This window comes from Microcebus murinus, chromosome 14, assembly GCF_040939455.1.
Source record: "Microcebus murinus isolate Inina chromosome 14, M.murinus_Inina_mat1.0, whole genome shotgun sequence".
NCBI lineage: Eukaryota > Metazoa > Chordata > Mammalia > Primates > Cheirogaleidae > Microcebus > Microcebus murinus.
This window is the reverse complement of record NC_134117.1, coordinates 50,755,651-50,772,908: the sequence shown is the minus strand read 5'-3', so window position 1 is coordinate 50,772,908 and position 17,258 is coordinate 50,755,651. Positions and strand designations below refer to the sequence as shown.

Genomic DNA, 17,258 nt, shown 5'->3' with positions numbered 1-17,258 from the left:
ACCATTTTAAAAAATTAATTGAAAGACATGAGATGAATGAAATTTGTCAAAGAAAATGGTACAAAAACATTTCTCAGCACTGAATGACATCCTTTTAGGATTGAAAACATAGGAAGTGTAAAAAAAGACATACCAAGACAAAATACATGAAATTTCAAAATCTTCAAAGAAAAAGGAGCCCTAAAGCCATCCAAGAAAAAAAGCAGACCATATACAAAGAATAACATCAGATTTATGAAGAACAACACTGGATTGTTCCTTGGCTTTTTGGCTAAGATCAAGCAAGTGAAGAACAACAGAAGCTAGAACATCAAAATTCTGGGAGAAACTTAGAATTTCATATCCAAATTATTAATATCAAGTATGTGGGTGTATAAAAACATTGTTTTTAACATGTATTAAAAACAAACATGCACAGTCTCAGAAACTTCAGGAGGATGTGTTCTGTCTACTAAATCAAGGAATCAAAAAAACAGGATCCAGTATAGGATAGAGGCAAAGAGGATTCTTTCTAGAGGAACAATAACTGTGTAAAAGATTTAGAAAGCTAACAATCTAGGAATCTAGGTTAGATTAAGAGGTTAGAGAACTCCAGGAGAAATATGCAGCTGATGCTACTTAATATATTTGAATGAATCTAGAGGAAATTGGTATTTTTTAGAAAAGTTGGGGATGATGTTGAAGTAGCAAGCTAAGGAAAACAGTTCTTTTAAAGAAAAGAAAGGTAACCATAGAATACAGCTTAACTGTGAATAATATTTATATGTATAGAAATGTTAATGAATATTAAACCAGATATTGTTGTCTAAATTTAATGGGGAGGGAAGAGCGTGAGTGGGACAATTAAATAAAAGGTAAATCCTTACCTTTCATCATAGGTATTCAGTTCATTAGATAATATTTAAAATTGAAAATCAAGGAATAACAATGGAACTATGCTATCAGAAGCTTAAAGGTAAATATCTGAAGGAATAGCAAAAAGAGTTAACAAATAGTTGCCTTTGAATAGCAGGAATTTCTGTTGGAGAAGTGCAGGACAGAGAGCTATGTTGTTCTCTTCTATTTTGTTTTAGTCCTTTAAACAAAGTTAGCTTAGTGGCTATTGCTGGGAACTTTCTCCAAGTGATTATAATCCCAATTCTGCTACTGAGAAGCTGTGTAACTTTAAGTAAATTAGTTGATGTCTCCATACTTCAGTCTCCTTTTCTGTAAAGTGGAACAATAAGTTGTACTTACTTCATGGGGTCATTGTGAGGATTAGGTGAGGGCAAAATTTTAAGATACTTAGAATAGGACCTAGCACATGTATGTGCTCAGTAAATGTTGGCTATTAGGATTATTACTATTTGATGTTTTAACTGTGCGTATGTCTTACCTTGATAAAAACAAAGCTGTTTTTCAAATGATGTGAAACAATTTTAGGTCCTTTCAGCTGTCCGTTTTTAAAAAAAAAAAAAAAGCTTGGTGTTAAAACACTTTATGATTTAGATTTTTTCTGCTGAGAAATAAAGAATTTTGAAAAAATATGTTGGCACATAAAATGATCTAGCCTTTTGTGTTTAAAGGACTTAACTAGTATAGATGAATGTAACTTTCTAATTAGATGAATTATAAAATTATATATTACAAAATTATTCTTTTTCTCATGAGAACTCAGTAGCATATGCTGTCAGTTTTTCCTTAAGCCCACCAACTTTATTTTACATGGCCTCCTTTAACCTTTTTCTCCTCCTTGTAAATTCAGTTTGGAATTATTTTTTAACTTGCTAAGAAGATTATTTGTGCTTCAATAAATTTGCTATTATTCCCATATGCAGCAGCATCTTTTATTATTTGGAAGACAAAGATATAAAATATTGAAGTCCTCGGCCGGGCGCGGTGGCTCACGACTGTAATCCTAGCTCTCTGGGAGGCCGAGGCGGGCAGATCGTTTGAGTTCAGGAGTTCGAAACCAACCTGAGCAAGAGCGAGACCCCGTCTCTACTATAAATAGAAAGAAATTAACTGGCCAACCAATATATATACAAAAAAATTAGCCGGGCATGGTGGCAAATGCCTGTAGTCCCAGCTACTCAGGAGGCGGAGGCAGCAGGATCGCTTGAGCCCAGGAGTTTGAGGTTGCTGTGAGCTGGGCTGACGCCGCAGCACTCACTCTAGCCTGGGCAACAAAGTGAGACTCTGTCTCAAAAAAAAAAAAAAATAAAATAAAATAATAAAATAAAATAAAATATTGAAGTCCTCTAATACCTATTCTTATTTGTTTGACCAGATAGCATCATAGAAATGTTTGTGGCTAGCAAAACAAAACAAATTGAATGAAATGGAGGTTCTGATTCCTGAGTTAAAGGGGTTTTCCTTTTTATCTTTACAGTTTCCTTTTGTATCATAAGAGGTAGAAGAGAGTCAGAAGGGTTTAGATAAAACCCCCTCTTAGGTATTTATTTTTGTGAAATAAATTTTGTTTAGATTCCTTGGAGTGAAAAGGAGAAAAAAAGATTAGAGTCTGAATTCCAAAGCTCTCATTTTTTATCACCTAATATTTGTAACAGATCATTCTTTTTAAGAGTGTATGTGCAGTGATGTATGTAAATTCTTAATAACTTGAAAATATTTTTAAATTATTTTTTTTATTTCAGCATATTATGGGGGTACAAATGTTAAGGTTTCGTATATTGCCCTTCCCCCCCTTCCAGTCAGAGCTTCTAGCGTGTCCGTCCCCCAGATGGTACGCAATGCACTCATTATGTATGTATATACCCATCCCCGTCTGCCCCCCTCAAATTATTTTGATAGTCATTTGTATTATTCTGCCCATTAGGAAATGACATTTTTTCTCTTAGCAGTAGCCTAAGAATAATAACTAAATGCCTCATGGATATACCTGACTTTTATATAGAAAGAATAATAGGCTTTTCCATAATGACTCTGCCCTCTTTGAACCCTGCTCATACTCAGTTTTGTAGAAAAATAGCAAAAAGTACAGGAGCACTGAAAGTTGTAATAACGTTATATTATGTATTCGCTATAGATGCTTTTTATAATATGTGCATGTGTGCTTTTCATTTCTAGGCAGGAGTTTGTTGATGCTTATGTGGATTATATATTCAATAAATCAGTGGCTTCCTTATTTGATGCTTTTCATGCGGGCTTTCATAAGGTCTGTGGAGGAAAAGTCCTTCTGCTCTTCCAGCCTAATGAACTACAAGCAATGGTTATTGGAAATACAAATTATGATTGGAAGGAACTGGAAAAGGTAGGGAAAAACAAATCTATGGCATTGTTTAAATAGAAAGGCAACAGAACATAGAACATGGCTTGTTGGTGGAAATCTTACCCTTCTAATGTATCATTTTTCATTTTATACAATTTTTGCTGTCTTAGGAAAACACTCAACCCTTCTTATTCCACAATGAATAGATTTGAACTGTGTATGAATTAGAGATAGCACTTCTGTAGTTGGTGGTACTGGTGGTATTGATAGAAATATGTCTGTAACACAGGCTGGATAGAAAAGCCCCAACCAAGGCTGGGTGAGATTTCATTCTGCCTCAGTCCTAGGAAAACCATTATGAGAAGCATTTGCAATGCCTAAGATCTTTGTTTCCTTTTTTTCATGATTAGTCTCAATGTTAAATTTTTTAGCAGAGAATAAATACATAATGCTCATGGGCTTCATTACTGATACCTTAACCAATAAAGGGAACTTTAGGGAGAAGATTGGGAATTTTTGGAGAAACTTTTCCTTCTTCTCATCTAAGTAATTCTCAAATATTTCTTCAGGTAAACATTTAATAAAAAGTGCTAGTTTAGATCAGCTTTGAGAAAGTTATATGCAGAGTTGTCCTGTCCATTCCATCCTTGTAATCTAGCATCCTCTGATATATTTTTTGCATTAATGATTAGTTAGATACTATGCCCCTATTAGGATGACTGACCTACAAAATACAGTGCAAACCATCTGGAACTTTCATATATTGCTGGTGGGAAGATAAAATGCTATAGCTACTTTAGAAACAGTTTGGCAGTTATATAGTTAAACATTTGCTGTATGACCTAGCAGTCCTACTCTTGGGCATTAAATTATGTTCACACAAAAATCTGTAAATAAAGGGAGAAATAGGGGGTTATTGTTTAATGGCTATAGAGATGAAAGGAGTTTTGGAGATGGTTGGTGGGATGGTTGCACAACATCATGAATGTACTTAATGCCACTGCTGAAGTTTGTACTTAAAAATGGTTAAGATAAACCTTATGGTTTGTGTATTTTACTACAATTTTTTAAAGCTTATTTTTTTAGGCCAGGCGTGGTGGCTCATGCCTGTAATCCCAGCACTCTGGGAGGCCAAGGCGGTGGATTGCTCAAGGTCAGGAGTTTGAAACCAGCCTGAGCAAGAGCGAGATTCCATCTCTACTATAAAATAGAAATTGGCCAACTAAAAATATATATAGAAAAAATTAGCCAGGCGTGGGGGTGCATACCTGTAGTCCCAGCTACTCAGGCAGAAGGATTGCTTGAGCCCAGGAGTTTGAGGTTGCTGTGAGCTAGGCTGACACCACAGTACTCTAGCCCAGGGCAACTGAGTAAGACTCTGTCTCAAAAAAAAAAAAGCTTACTTTTTAAAAAACCTTGAAAACAATTAAAAAACTGGAAACAACCTACGTATCCTTCAGTGGATGAATGGATAAAGCAGCTATGGAATATTGACTCACTAGAATACTACTGGGCTTTAAAAAGGAATACACTATTGATACATGCCACAACTGGATCAATTGCGAAGGCCATGTGCTGCGTGAAGGAAAACAGTCTCAAAGGATTGCATACTTATGGTTCCATTTACATGACATTCTTGGGTAGTTTGGGCTTAGGGATCTCTTGTGAGGTTGCAGTCAAGATATTGGTTGGTGCTACAGTTATCTAAAGCAGGCGTCCTCAAACTATGGCCCGAGGGCCACATGCGGCCTGCTGAGGACATTTGTTGGGCCCATCGGGTGTTTTTGCCGCAGCTGCCTGTCCTGCTTAGCAGCTAACTCATCCCGGGCCCACAGTGCGCATGTGTGGAATGTGCGCAGCACTCTCCAATGGCCCTCCAGTGGTTTGAGGGACAGTGAACTGGCCCGGTTAAAAAAGTTTGAGGACCCCTGATCTAAAGGCTTACTTAAGTAAGGATAGAGATTCATTTCCAACATGGCTTATTCACATGGCTGTTGACAGGAGGCCTCAGAACCTTGAGTAGGTCTCTCTCTAGGGCATTTTGAGTGTTTTCATGAGATGGCAACTGGTTCCTCCCAGAGTGAAGCCACAGAATTGTTTTTTGTGATTTAACTCAGAAGTCATATATGCCTCATATTTGCAATATCCTAATGATTACACAAGTCATACCCCGTTAGTGTCAGGGAGGGGACTATACAAGGGTGTGAATATCAGGAGACAACTCTGAAGGCCATCTATCTTGGAAACTGACTGCCACGAGTTTCAACCCTGGGTGGGGAACCTGCAGGCAGCCTTGGGGCCACATATGGCCTTTCGGATCCTTGAGTATGGTCTTTTGACTGAAACCAAATTTTACAGAACAAATCCTTTTAATAAAGGGATTTGTTTTGTGAATTTCGGATTAGGTCGAAGGGCTGCATTTGGGAATCTAGAGGGCCACGTGGCCTTGAGGCCATAGGTTCCCCAGCCTTACGTGGGGCTTGGACCATGTTAACTCTATGTGTCAATTGCCAGATTCAAGATTCAAAACAAAACTAATATCCCTTAATATTAATAAAAGTTTATGTTGTTTTTAGAATACAGAATACAAAGGGGAATATTGGGCAGAACATCCTACGATAAAAATTTTTTGGGAAGTATTTCACGAATTACCATTGGAAAAGAAAAAACAATTTTTGTGTAAGTATTTTTAACTGGTTCCATATTTTAATATAAGACTGGAATGTAATCATAGTATTATTCCAAGGTCCTTTTTAAATGTTTGAGTAGGATAATTTAGGGGGAAAATAAGATCTAATCTGTATTCTTAATTACATGTGTTTTCTTAATTTGAAGGCTAAATTTAGCTTGCCTCCAAAACATTAGTTCTTGTAAATAAAAGATTATTAAAATATGTTATAGTTAAAATAAGCTATAGTTATAATAAATTAGGATTGTAGAATTCCTTCTAGATTTCTGAAAAGATCTCTGGAATACAGTTATCCCTTGGTATCTATATATGGGAAATTGGTTCCAGGATCCCTAAGGATACCAGAATCCACAGATGCTCAAGTCCCTTTTATAAAATGGTGTAATATTTTCATACAACCTGTATAATCTCTAGATTACAGTCACATGCCACATAATGTTTCAACGAGAGAGACCACATATGACAGTGGTCTCATAAGATTATACCAGATTTTTACTGTACCTTTTCTATGTTTAGATGCACCAATACTTATCATTGTGTTACAGTTGCTTACAGTATTCAGTATAGTAACATACTGTACAGGTTTGTAGCCTAAATAGGCTATGCCATACAATTTAGGTGTAGGCTATACTATCTACGTTTGTTCATGTACACTCTATGATGAACTATGAATTCGCCTGATGATGCATTACTTAGAATGTATCCCCATAGTTATGCAATGAGTGACTGTGTCTAATACAATGTAAATACTATGTAAATAGTTGTTATATTTGGATTGTTCAGGGGATAAGAAGAAAAAGGTGTATATATTCAGTACAAACTATCTTTTTTTAAAAAATATTTTTAATTTGTGGTTGCTTGAATTCATCCATACCCACAGATATGGAGGGCAAACTGATAGCTCTTTTCTGTGTTCAGTGTTTCTTTTCTTCTTTGCCTTAGCACCAAAATTTTCAGAATTGCTGTAGAAAATAGAACTTTGCCAGTCCTTAGTTCCTTCATTTATAACACACATATCTGTGTCTTTTATGTGTATTCTAAATGAAATTTGACCTATTTTTAAAGTTGTCGGAATTTATGTATATAAATATTAGTAACCTTTCCTTTGATACTTTATTTAGCTATTGCCCAGAATATTTTGGCAGTCTTTTTTGAGAATCTTGGGTTAAATTCTTTTCTATATCATAAGGATGACAAATCATTCTCTGAGAGTGATTTGAATTTTGGCTGCCCATTATAAATTTTTGATAAAAAATTACAGAAACAAAACAAATAGGAAAAGGAGTCATAGTCAAAACTCATTTTGTATTCAGTTTATTAACTAGTTCTAAATGGCTTTTCCCAAAGGGCTTTCAGAATGTTTTTGGCAGTGGCAATAGCCATTCATTCATCAAACATTTATTTGGTACTTTTTTTGTGTCAAATATTAAGATTATACTTTTGAAGAAAAAATGTATATGGGTAATCAGTATGTGTCTCAAAAATCTTGTCTTTCACAAATTCTGGAAGTAGGCTTCCATCTTAGAGCAAATGTTAATGTAAAGCTCTGCTGTAGTGACTGTACTACATACTACTTGCTACTTGTTTTGAAGTAGTTGGCTGAATGATTTTTTTCTTGGTAGTATTTTTGACAGGTAGTGATCGAATTCCTATTCTTGGTATGAAGAGTCTGAAACTAGTTATCCAGTCAACAGGAGGTGGTGAGGACTATCTCCCAGTTTCCCATACCTGTTTTAATCTTCTGGATCTTCCAAAATATACAGAAAAAGAAACTCTACGCTCTAAATTGATCCAAGCCATTGATCACAATGAAGGCTTCAGCTTAATATAACTTTGGAGTTAATATCACTATTCAGTTTAGTGCAAAAGCATTAAACTATTGTGTTTTTCTTGTGGTGATGAATTCAGCAAGGTAACAGAGGTACTATTATAATTCTTACTTGCAGAATGTTCAATGATATGAGTGTTCATGAAAGCCAAAAAATATTAAAGGAAAATGAACAAACTGTTAATATTAAACTTATTGTACAGAACCATGGATTTTTTTTTGCCATCTTCTAATAAACATACAAGTATTGTGAATACATTAAAGTTTTACTAACGTGAATTTTAAAGAGTTTGCATATTTCAGAAATGATCTGGTGTGTGAGTGCATGGAAATGTTGCTTAACTTTTCTTCAATCACTGGGTGAAAACCTTTAACTTTGGCCTGCAATAGTCATTTGATTATTTTTTCATTTTGTAAATAATGTTAAGTTTTGTAATAAAATAGTTATGTTCTGATACCAGTACAGTTTCTATGGTTGTAATTGATCTGAGCTTTTAAAGGTTAAAAATTATGATTCAAATCTTACTCTGAGAATCTGTAAAAAGCAAAAAAAACAAACAAACAAACAAAAGCATGGTGGAGACAGTCTTGCTTTTTTTGCTATAATAAATATCTTTGTGCAGACCTAAATTACAGATGGGTATTATACCAAATAACTTTTAAGTTCTTTCCTCTTTTGTGAATCCTGAGATGCTGATAGATGGGGAGTTATCAGAAAGCTAATTAGTATTTAGTAATGGAAGAACTTTGAGTCTATAGTTGCCAGTGATAGAAACATTGGCTACTGTGAGAACCAGTCACTGGGTTATAGCTTTCAAAACTATTGATGCTGCAGGTTAGTATTTATTTAGCCAGAATTTTCAGTGTATAGAACTATTTCTTTGAATTTAAAGAAACAAATCTTAACAGTTTTATGGTGCTGATGCTTACTTATCTCGTGTCATTAAACTGTAAAAGTGAGTCGATGCAATACATGTGACTTTCTGCTTTAATGCAAATATTTATTTTTAAAATTTTAAAAATGCCGTGAAAACTGTTTAAATAATAAAGATTGGTTTAATATTTAAACATTCAATGGTTCTCATACAAGATTTGAAATTTTTCAAAAAAGGGGCATGTCTTAGGGAAGATCTCTTAAATTTTGGGTTGCTTGTTCCCATATAAATTTATAGAGGTCCACAATCTCTCATGTACAATTCCAAAATACAAAAAAAAAAAAAAAAAAAAAAACACAAAAAAAACCTAAAAAAAAATCTCATCTCATTTTGCAGCAAAACCTGATCTGAATTGTTGAGGGTATTTATGGTATTCACTAAATAGGACTATGACCCTATTGGGCACACTACATATAATATGCTTTAAAAAAATTCTTTTTGAATCTGTAATTCCAAAATGCAAATAAGCTCAAGGGTTTGGATAAGGGATTGTGGACCTGTTGAGAAAAACTGGTGAGCTCTCAGTCTGTTTCATAGGCAGAAGCACTAGAACAGTATTCTTGCCTAAGGTAATTTTTCTCAAAGTCGCAATGATAATCCTTCCATTTACCTGATACTGTACCATTTCCCTGTGCATCCATTCCTTGAGGGTAGTGGTTATTCAACTCAAAAACTTTTGTCAGATGCTTTTTTCATTAGTAACCTTGTATGCTATGAAGCTGACTGTGAAATAGCAGGGACTTTGGATTAATACAGAGTTCAGCAAACATTTTAACTAGGGCATAGCATCTCATCTGGTAGCACACAATACTTAATTTGGGTAACATACTCTTCCTCAGTTACTGCAGACTAATACAGTAGCATTAACAGCAAGGAGATTCATAATAGAAAGTTAAAATACCACTGAAGATGTTTCAAAGTGCCATATTTTTTTTTTAAAAAGGCAATCTCTTGAGCCTTGCAGATCATAGTAGCAAGTAGGCAAATACTGAGTTTGCTAAATTGTAGGGACTACGATTTGAATTGGCTAATTATGAAAATATTTGGCTTCCACACATCCATTTGTAAGAGACAAATACATCGTGTTTGTAACTCTCTTGTCTTAATTTATAGTAGTAATCTTAGCCAATAGGCATTGATCAGGCTAATTTATAAGGCAGTAGAATCAACACATTCAATTGGAATAAAACCAGAATGCAGTATTTAAAACCGAGAGACCTAAATTAGACTCCCAGCAATTAGCCTTATCATAGAACCCACTCGTAAGGACCATTTGTTAGGGTCAATTTTTACTAACAGGATTTTGGCCAGCCTTACAGATTTTACTGCATTTAGTTTAACAAAAGTCCTAAATTGAAGTGTAATATGCACAGGGCAGTCTTCCCCTATAGAGCATAGGGTAGACTCTCTGAAATCAGAGCAAGATATATGTTTCTGTTCTCTTCCCCAACTTACCAGCCTCTTCCGCACTTTGGCCATCCCAAACTCCTGTGGTAGTTTTGTTCTCCTTTCCTAAAGAATTCACCCTATTTTGACAGCTCCCTGCTCTGGCAGTGTTTGCAAATGAGCCCAAACTTCCTAATTGGTGAAATACTTCTAGAGATAAATTGGGAACAGAGCCTGCTTATTTAATACAACTACCTCTTTAGGCCCAGCACCAGGAAGTGAATGTTAACCCTGTTTCTCAAATCAGGCTATACTTTTCAATCACCTGGGGGGTGCTTTTTAATACTATGCATAAGCCCCACCTTACACCAATTAAATCTATTTTTAAGAGTGAGACTCAAGCTATGTATACTTTTTAAAAAGTTTTCGGGTGATTTTAACAATCCCATTTGACAGCTACTCCAAAAGTGGGGAGAGGTTATTAGACTGTTTTCTCCATATTTCTATTTAGTATCTTAGCTTGAGCTGAAGGCTTAACAATGGTTTATTTAGATCTTTGTTCATTTCTAACGGGAGGGGTTTTGATGTAAACACACTGCCCTCTGGGTATAGGAGCTGAGACTTCTTTCAAATAAGAGATAACGTGAAACACCACTGACTGAAGGTACACCATCATTTTATGTACCACAGAGAAAAAAAAATCATATGCTATTATAATCTGTGAAATACAGTACATGCTGCACTAACCAAAGGGGTTTAGGGATAGTATTGAGTGCAGGGCTTTAATTAAATCTTGCCAAGTACACAGTTTCACCACTTAAATGAACATACCTCCTTTGAGAGTATGAACTGAGTTCCTTTCTCCAATTTGTGCATATAGAGAATGACGTCAATGTTCCTTCATTTTATAACATCTAAGGATGAGATTTTACAGGTAATTTCTCTAGTGTATCCACAGAATATACCAGAGCAAGAGTTTTGTTTTAAGTAAATCCACCTGGAAAGTTGCTAGGAAGACAGAACTAGGAACAGGAAACCACCAGCTAAGGCTGTATTCATTACATACACATTGTAAGCGGCACACTGCTGACCACTTCAATAGGACTTTAATCTCAAAATTTTAATGGCCTAAGTAGGTTCTCAGATCAGCCTCAAAAAGTTGATACCAAGTGAGACTGCAGACCACATTTAGGACCCAGAGAACAGAGTTTCAGTTAATCTGGCTTTTCTAACATGCAGATTCTTAAATTCACTACATTTCCACCATTCCTATTGTATTTTGAATACCAAAGTCCTGGTCCTTTGTCATATGACTTTGTCAAGTGCTTCTTAGGCCCTGCCTTCCTGCCAACCTTCCCCTACGTTTTACCTGCTAAGGCCCATGGTCTAGAATGGTTGAAATATTAGTTCTGAAACACTGGTGATGCATCATCTGCTACAATCAGCAGCATCAGAGTTTGTTTGCAAGTACTGGTCTGGTTAAACTAATGTTTTAAATTGAATGAAGAAATGTAGGGTGAGAAGAAAGCATCTATCCCCAAAGCTGTACAAATTCTGCAAGATATAAAAATTTTAAACCTTAAAGCAATGTAAATTAACAGAAAAAAAGTCAAATGACAATTTTAATAGACTTTAAAACAGTGTACAAGTATAAAACACTGGTTTTGTATTTCAAAAGTTGGAGGAAGATATCCAGTCATTAAACAGTCTACAAAACATATGCCAGTAGATTACATAAAAGACTATGTACAATATAAAAAGCTGAAAACAGTCTTCACTGTAAAAATAATTTAAAACAAATTTTTCAATTTAAAATATCATCTATAGCACAAACACATCATGCAAATGGAAAACTAAATATACTGCATTCTTTAGTGTAGCCAAATAAATTCAGATTGAGATATCTTTTAGGTAGGGAAATGGCCATTCAATGATTTTGTCTGGCAGTAATGGTCCTAGCTGGGTATTTTATGCCTAAAGAACAGCTATATTTCAAACCCTTTTTATTGTAATAAATATTAAAGCAACATAGGAATACTTTATAATTTGGGAATAATGTTCAAAAAAGGTCTGGAAAATAAATGCTTATTGTGCAATTTTATAAAGTATGAACTTTTTTGAAAGGCTAGAAGCAGCTTTCATAGCTGAGAAAGTTGATCTCTAGTTTTAAGGCAGGCTAAACTTTTAAATAAACATAAGTTATAAGAACTAGTTTCATTCATTAACTATTCTGCTATTACAAATTACATCATGTTCATCTCCATAATACTAGGCTAGCAGTTTAGTATTTATTACACCAAATCCTCCCAATGGGAGACATGTACTTTCTGGCTGAGTTATAATTAACATCTTATTACTTTGGAACTGTAATCAGGGCCTGTTGCTCTCCTCATTAATGGAAAAACAGCAGTCCAAAATATTACACTCTCCCCAGTAGAAGTACCATTATTATAGATTCCAAAAGGCTTTTGCATATTCACATCTTGGCAGTTTAATACTTGTGGAAAAGGATCAATGCAAGCTTCACCACAGTGATAGGTATTTAAACAACAATGGCAAATATTTCCAAACTAAGGGGATCCAGGCAGGCACTATTGTTTCTAAAGCAACTGAAACATTTCCAAAGCATCTGTTTGTTTCTCAGATTAAAGTTTTATGAGCCAATACAGACATTACTACATGTCTGTCAAGAAGTACAAAAGCCATCTTCATTTGAACAATAAATACAATAATCCTGAAACTCTTATCACCAAGTCTGGTAAAGATAACTAAGTGCTCTCCCATATATTGCTGACTTCCTTCTACTCATATTGCATTCATTTGAAATTTTAGAAAAGTTAGCTGCCACAAGTTTTGGAAAAAATGCCAGTGTTTAAAAATAAGTAATTGTGCTAAAGAATCAAAAGTTTAGCAGAACAGAGATTTTGAGGACTTTAAACCATTCAATGTTACAAAGAAAAGTGAAAATACCATTCTTTGGTCTAGATAAGCTGTTCCCTTTACATTAATTTAACATTCCAATGGCTTTTTGAAAACTTTGTTGAAACTCACTAGGCAAAAACCAAAAAATATATATACATATGAATGTATCATACAAATGAACCTTTAAAAGAAAGTTAAAGTCTTGACCAATGGCTGATTAAAGATACTTAGTACCTTTCTTTTAAAAAAAAGTTAGTGTTGAGTTTGTACAAGTACAGAAATAATGAAGTTAAAAATTGTTCATGAAAAAACTATTTTACCAGTCTATAAATATTACACCTTTCTGGTTTTCTTGCTCTATTGAGTTCACAAGTAAACATTCATTTTGACATGCTAAAGTTCCTAATGCTGGTAGAACAATTCCTGTACCTGGACAATTATTACACTATGATTTGTTTGATGGATAGTTCATGTCTATTACTTCCTGTTTCACAGATATAACTTCATTAACTGCCTCTGGATCACCTCCATCAGCCCCTAATCCAGTTCCTCCAGCTCTCTCTGGAACACCAGGCTCATCTTCTAAGCCATTGTAGAATTCTTCAATTTCACTTTCATCCTCAATGGGTTCTTCTAAACTTGGACTCTGGCATGTTCCACTATCACTATTACTGCCACAGGAACTAGAGGATAAGACATCATCTTCAGAGTCTGAATATACCTCAGCGCCATGGAAAATATAACGATTTGGTGGCAAAAACAGGTACTGATTACCTGTAATATAGTAGGGAAAGAAAGGAGTTATTTTCAGTTTTCAAAAACTAACTCAATCTGATTGAGCAGTCTGGAATTAAGTGTAGGTTCTAGCTCCACCTTTTGTAAGTATCCTCCTTAACGAGAGGCTGTTACTATTAGTGTCGTTTAAAAACTACTGGGAGACCACAATGCCTCATTTTCTCCTCAAGCCATGGACCAAGGTCAAGAACTCCTCTAAGACACTTTTAAGAAGAACTCTGAGATGTCAATTTAATCCATAAATACTAATACATCTCTTAAAGTCTACAACACACTGAATCAATCCCGGCATGGTCAAATTTGCTTTTAAGTGACAGAGTAAGATCCCTAAAAATTAATGAGGGAAAGTTATTTAACCTTCAATTCACAAGTAGCCCCTAACTTACATCTGTTTGTTGGTAGATGGCATGTCACTCCAAATACTTAGTTTCACTCCAATGTGGCTCTCATACTTTTTTATACTGCATCATGACCCAGTTCTCACTCTGACACAGCTCATTATTGTTTGGCAATTCCATCTCAACCCACAAAATTGATTTCACAAGACCACTACAAATTACAGTAAGAAAACCACTCACTTCTCTATTATAAGAGAATATACAATACTCCTCTTAAGTTTTCTAAGATACCAGCATTAATTTAAATAGTTGGAGCTGAGAGTGAGGTACCTGTATTCCAGTGCGTAACAGATGACTCCACCACCAGGCACTTCTAATTGGGCTATCTTCTTTGAATCACATCTAGTCTTTTTTTTTTTTTTTTTAAGAGACAGGGGTCCCGCTATGTTGGCCAGGCTGGACTCAAACTCCTGGGCTCAAGTGATCCTCCTGCCTTAGCCTCCTGAGTAGCTGGGACTATAAGCCCATGCCATGGTGCCCTGCTTCACTCAGTCCCTTAAGGGATCCTAGCATCCTTGTCTTGCACTTTTCTTTCTATAGTTTTGACTCATGCTGCCAAAAAATGTTTCATTCTGCCCTGACCCCTCCCCAAAAGAACTGAATAATCTATTTCTCACCCCAAGTACCCAATACCTGTCTATGTGTTTGCCCTCTACTGGGCACCATATCAAGAGAGATTAAAAGTTTACCTCATCTGTGCTCCCACTTCCTCCTTTTTAGTTTTGACCTGACAGAAGTAGAAATAGGTGATAACTGCAGCTACCTAAAATGAGGGAAGTCTAGTGGTCATTTGGTTTTAACAGCTACGACTTTACATTTTTTACATGTTATCTTTTTCGATTCTTATAATTCTATAAAGGTATGTGCTATTTTGTTCCCCCTTTACAGATTAAGAAACTGAGATTAAATAACTCTGCCTAAGATGAAGCTGAGACAATGTAGATCTAATTCCAAAATGAATCTAATGCTGTTTCCTGGAGCGAAGTGTTCTGCATGTTTGACACACCTGTCAACAGATATTCAAGGAAAATTCCCAGTGCAAGTCTGCAATGCATAGGTAGACTTTGTATATGGTAGAGACATCACCTGACTAAACCAGTAGCAATTTTTCTACTTCTGACTTCTGCCACATTTGCAAACATAAACATTGTTCTATGCTATCCAGTTTCCTTTGGAAAGACTTCCCTTCTAAGTCTCTACTTTTTGTTTAAGAAGTTAGGTTTTTTAGAAGCCTTCTATAATCTAATATCAAAGTAGAATCTATCTTTTGGGTGGTGTTTTTGTTCAAAATAATAAAGTACTTTGTTCTGTTTCAGCAGCACCTCTACTAAAAATATCAGTGAATATTTATCATGTATTTTTATATTTATAAGCAAACATTAAAGCTGGGCGTGGTGTGCGCCTATAATCCCAGCTACTTGGGAGGTTGAGGCAGGAAGACGGCTTGAGTGCAGGAGTTGGATGTTGCAGTGAGCTACGATGGTGCCATTTGGTCATCTGGTGACAGAGTGAAACTCTGTCTCTTAAAAAAAGAAGAAAAAAATTATATACAAACATTTGGTTAATCCTATTATCTCCAGAATTTATTACAGTGCCTGGTGTGGAAAAGGCCCAAAGGTTTATTCAACTGAACTAAAATTTACTTACAGCAAATGACTAACAATTTGTCAGTTTTCACCAAGTATGGTAAATGGAATGAGACTCAACCATCTAAGTTGTGCAAGACTGTTACATCTAAACCAAAGCATGCACAGCTTTTTTTTTTTTTTTTAACATTAATTAAATCAGGATTTTTCACCATGGATGCTGCTTGGAGTTAGACATCAATTTTTAAAGAAGCAGAAAATGATATCACCTATGTCAATTAATACTAATTGACAAAGACTTTGCATGTGTCAAAACAGGGTAGGTGTTATTCTCACTCAGTGGAGAAGAATCAAAGATGATTTCTAGTTCTGAGAACACAACACAGTGGTTAAGACAGGCTTTGAGAATAGACCTGGAATCTAATCTGGCTATTCCACTTCCTAGTGGTTACCTTACATGAGGTACTTAACCACTATGGTCCTCAGTTTTCCCTCCTGTAGCAGAGAAGTAATACTAGCTCTCACCCAATGGCAGAGCACTCAGTATCAACCCACTCTTGATTCAATTATCTTTCCATAACCTAGAGAAGCACAACATACAGAAAACTTAAACACTTTCTTCACTCTATTATGTAAGATATTACCTACTTTACCTACCTTTCTCTAACTTAAATTATGAACTTTACAATTCCTCTAAACAAAATCAACTGTTCCATTCAGCTATAAAGCTACCCTAAATCCACCAACCTGCCAAAATTGCTCATTTCTTACAAATATTTTGTTACAATAATTTTATACTTCCAAAATGGTTCAAAGGCCTTTCTTACCATCAAGCCGCTTACTGATCTGTTCCTTTGCAAGTCTACTGGGCCAGCATTTTCTCACTGTTTCAGCAACTGAAGTTCTTTCATTTTTCTTCCCAGTATCTGAACTAACATTCTTCAAGTCCGAATTTTCCAGCTGTTCAGCAAAACTTTCGACATTCCTAGAAGTCTGTATTTCCTGTGATTTTTCTTCCATACAACCTTTTGTTTGGGACACATCTAAATCATCAACATTACTCTTAGTTGCTTGGTCTAAACTTGGAACAATCACTGAAGTATCCGGTGGTGAAGTTCTTTCTGGTGAACTTGAGTCTTCTGAAATATGAAGAGGTGTGGGTGGCAACTCTGACAAATGAGCCAACTCTTTTTGTGTTCGTGGAGGTTTTTCAGTAATTTCTGAAAGCTTTACAGGGTTACAGCAAAGTTTGGCATATTCACCACCTAACCTATGACACAATTCATTAATTATGACATCACAGTCTCCAAGAAGCTCTACATCAAAATGCAGATGAGGCAAAGGTTCTCTATTAATTAATATCTGAGGCACTTCATGGGGTATGGAACCTAAAAAAAGGGTGAAAAGTAAGAGTTAGAAAGAGGGAGGGGAAGCTAGGTAATAAAGCCACAACAAATACACAATGCAAAAATCTAACAAGGACTTGAGCTCCAAATACCAAAACAGAA

At 35.4% G+C, this 17,258-nt stretch overlaps 2 protein-coding genes across 6 annotated transcripts in view; one reads left to right on the top strand and one right to left on the bottom strand.

Annotated features, from left to right (window-relative positions):
- HERC4 (HECT and RLD domain containing E3 ubiquitin protein ligase 4) overlaps window positions 1-8,188 on the top strand; it is a 124,678-nt gene extending 116,490 nt beyond the window's left edge. For all 4 annotated transcript variants that reach the window (XM_076010031.1, XM_012762704.3, XM_012762703.3 and 1 more), the window contains 3 exons: window positions 3,070-3,253; window positions 5,788-5,890; window positions 7,523-8,188. In XM_076010031.1, coding sequence (XP_075866146.1) covers window positions 3,070-3,253; window positions 5,788-5,890; window positions 7,523-7,731 — 496 coding nt within the window. In that variant the 3' untranslated portion in view covers window positions 7,732-8,188. The remainder of the gene's footprint in view (window positions 1-3,069; window positions 3,254-5,787; window positions 5,891-7,522) is intronic.
- Window positions 7,523-17,258, bottom strand: part of SIRT1 (sirtuin 1) — a 30,918-nt gene continuing 21,182 nt past the window's right edge. For both annotated transcript variants that reach the window (XM_012762712.3, XM_020280547.2), the window contains 2 exons: window positions 16,578-17,138; window positions 7,523-13,745 (listed from right to left, as the gene is read on the bottom strand). In XM_012762712.3, coding sequence (XP_012618166.2) covers window positions 13,417-13,745; window positions 16,578-17,138 — 890 coding nt within the window. In that variant the 3' untranslated portion in view covers window positions 7,523-13,416. The remainder of the gene's footprint in view (window positions 13,746-16,577; window positions 17,139-17,258) is intronic.